General features: G+C 63.6%; 1 protein-coding gene across 1 annotated transcript in view; it reads left to right on the top strand.

Moving 5' to 3' along the window:
* Window positions 1-84: 84 nt before the first annotated feature.
* Window positions 85-1,470, top strand: part of LOC104617574 (E3 ubiquitin-protein ligase DTX4) — a 2,867-nt gene continuing 1,481 nt past the window's right edge. The window contains exons 1-3 of the mRNA XM_010282930.1: window positions 85-274; window positions 419-480; window positions 802-954. Coding sequence (XP_010281232.1) covers window positions 127-274; window positions 419-480; window positions 802-954 — 363 coding nt within the window. The 5' untranslated portion in view covers window positions 85-126. The remainder of the gene's footprint in view (window positions 275-418; window positions 481-801; window positions 955-1,470) is intronic.

The raw sequence follows: 1,470 nt of genomic DNA, 5'->3' as shown, positions 1-1,470 counted from the left end.
CTGGCCTCCCCGGGGTGGAGGCAGCCCCGGTGGGGCGGTTTTTGGGGGATCAGCTAGGGTTTGGGGGTGACACTGGTTCCTCAGTGCCATTTTGAACCCCCTCGCCCAGGGATCACGGGGATCCTAATGAGTGCGGCCGGGCTGCCTGTCTGCCTGACACGGCCCCCCAAGCTGGTGCTGCACCCCCCGCCCGTCAGCAAAAGCGAGATCCAGTCCATCCCCGGCATCCTCCCCCCCCCCTGCCGCAAGACCACCAAGAAACAGGCCAAGAAGGGTGAGAGGCGCTTTGCCAATTGGCCCCTGTTCCCATCCCCCCTTCCCTCTCTCTCTGGTTGCCCTGTGCCCCCCGTCCGCTGCCCCCAGCAGCGGGTGTTCCCCGTGCTGCCCTCCAGCCCCTCTGACTCTTGCTCTCCCGCAGGTAAAACCCCGCAGGAGGTGCTGAAAAAATACCTGCAGAAGGTGCGGCATCCGCCAGATGAGGTGCGAGCCGCGGGGGTCGCGCTGGGGTGTCCCCGGGTGCTTTGCTCTGGGAGGAGTGACTGGGACACGGGCGATGCCCCCGTGCTGAGCCGGGGTCTCCTGCCGCCCCTCGTGGCTCTGCCCTCTCCCCATCCCCCTCTGAAGGGGGGCTGTGTGCTGATGCACGTGTTGGCCGGCCCTGTGGTGGCCCAGGGTGATGGCACGGCACCAGGGGCGGGTGCTGGTCCCTGGGCAAGAGCAGGGCAGCTCATCAGCCCCATGTCCTCGGCGAGGCTCTGGCTGCATCCGTCCATCGGACCTCTCTCCTCCCCTTCCGCGCAGGACTGCACCATCTGCATGGAGTGCCTCTCCGCACCCTCCGGCTACAAGGGACCCCAGCCGGCTGTCAAGCCCGACCTGGTGGGGAAGCTGGTGAAATGTGGACACATCTTCCACCTCCACTGCCTGGTCGCCATGTACAACAACGGCAACAAGGTGCAATGCTGCGGCCCCGGGGGATGCTGCGGCCGCTGGCTCCGCGGCCCCGCCCGAGCTTTTTTTTGAGCTCCACCTGCCCTCAGTGGGACGGTGCGCGAGTCCTGCCGCCCTGGGGGGCTCTGACCTTCCTGCCCTGACGGAGAGTTAAATTCTTGTCAGCAGCAAGCCCTTTGGGACCGCTAAATGAGAAACCAGGGTTGTGTGGGTGTTTTTTCCACCACTGTGCCCAGTTTTGCGTCCTTGCTTTCCTTCCCAGAGTTAGCAGCGGTGAACTTTGATCCCTGCGTGTTCGAGCAGAGCTACCCGGCATCTGGGGCCAGGCGGTGCTTGTCCAGCCGCAGGTGGCTTTCCTGAGGACCTTGCAAATGGCCCTTTGTGCTTGACATTCCCCAGAAAATGCGCTTCGCATTGCTTGGGGTTTTTCAATGTTTATTATCTTTCCCTTTGCGGGGGCGGGCAGGGACAAAAAAACCAAACCCACCCCGAAACAGAGGTAGGGACAGTAGCAAGGAC

This window comes from Phaethon lepturus, unplaced genomic scaffold (assembly GCF_000687285.1).
Source record: "Phaethon lepturus isolate BGI_N335 unplaced genomic scaffold, ASM68728v1 scaffold27252, whole genome shotgun sequence".
NCBI classification, from domain to species: domain Eukaryota; kingdom Metazoa; phylum Chordata; class Aves; order Phaethontiformes; family Phaethontidae; genus Phaethon; species Phaethon lepturus.
Note: the sequence above shows the minus strand (reverse complement) of the source record. Positions and strands in the feature narration are given on the sequence as shown.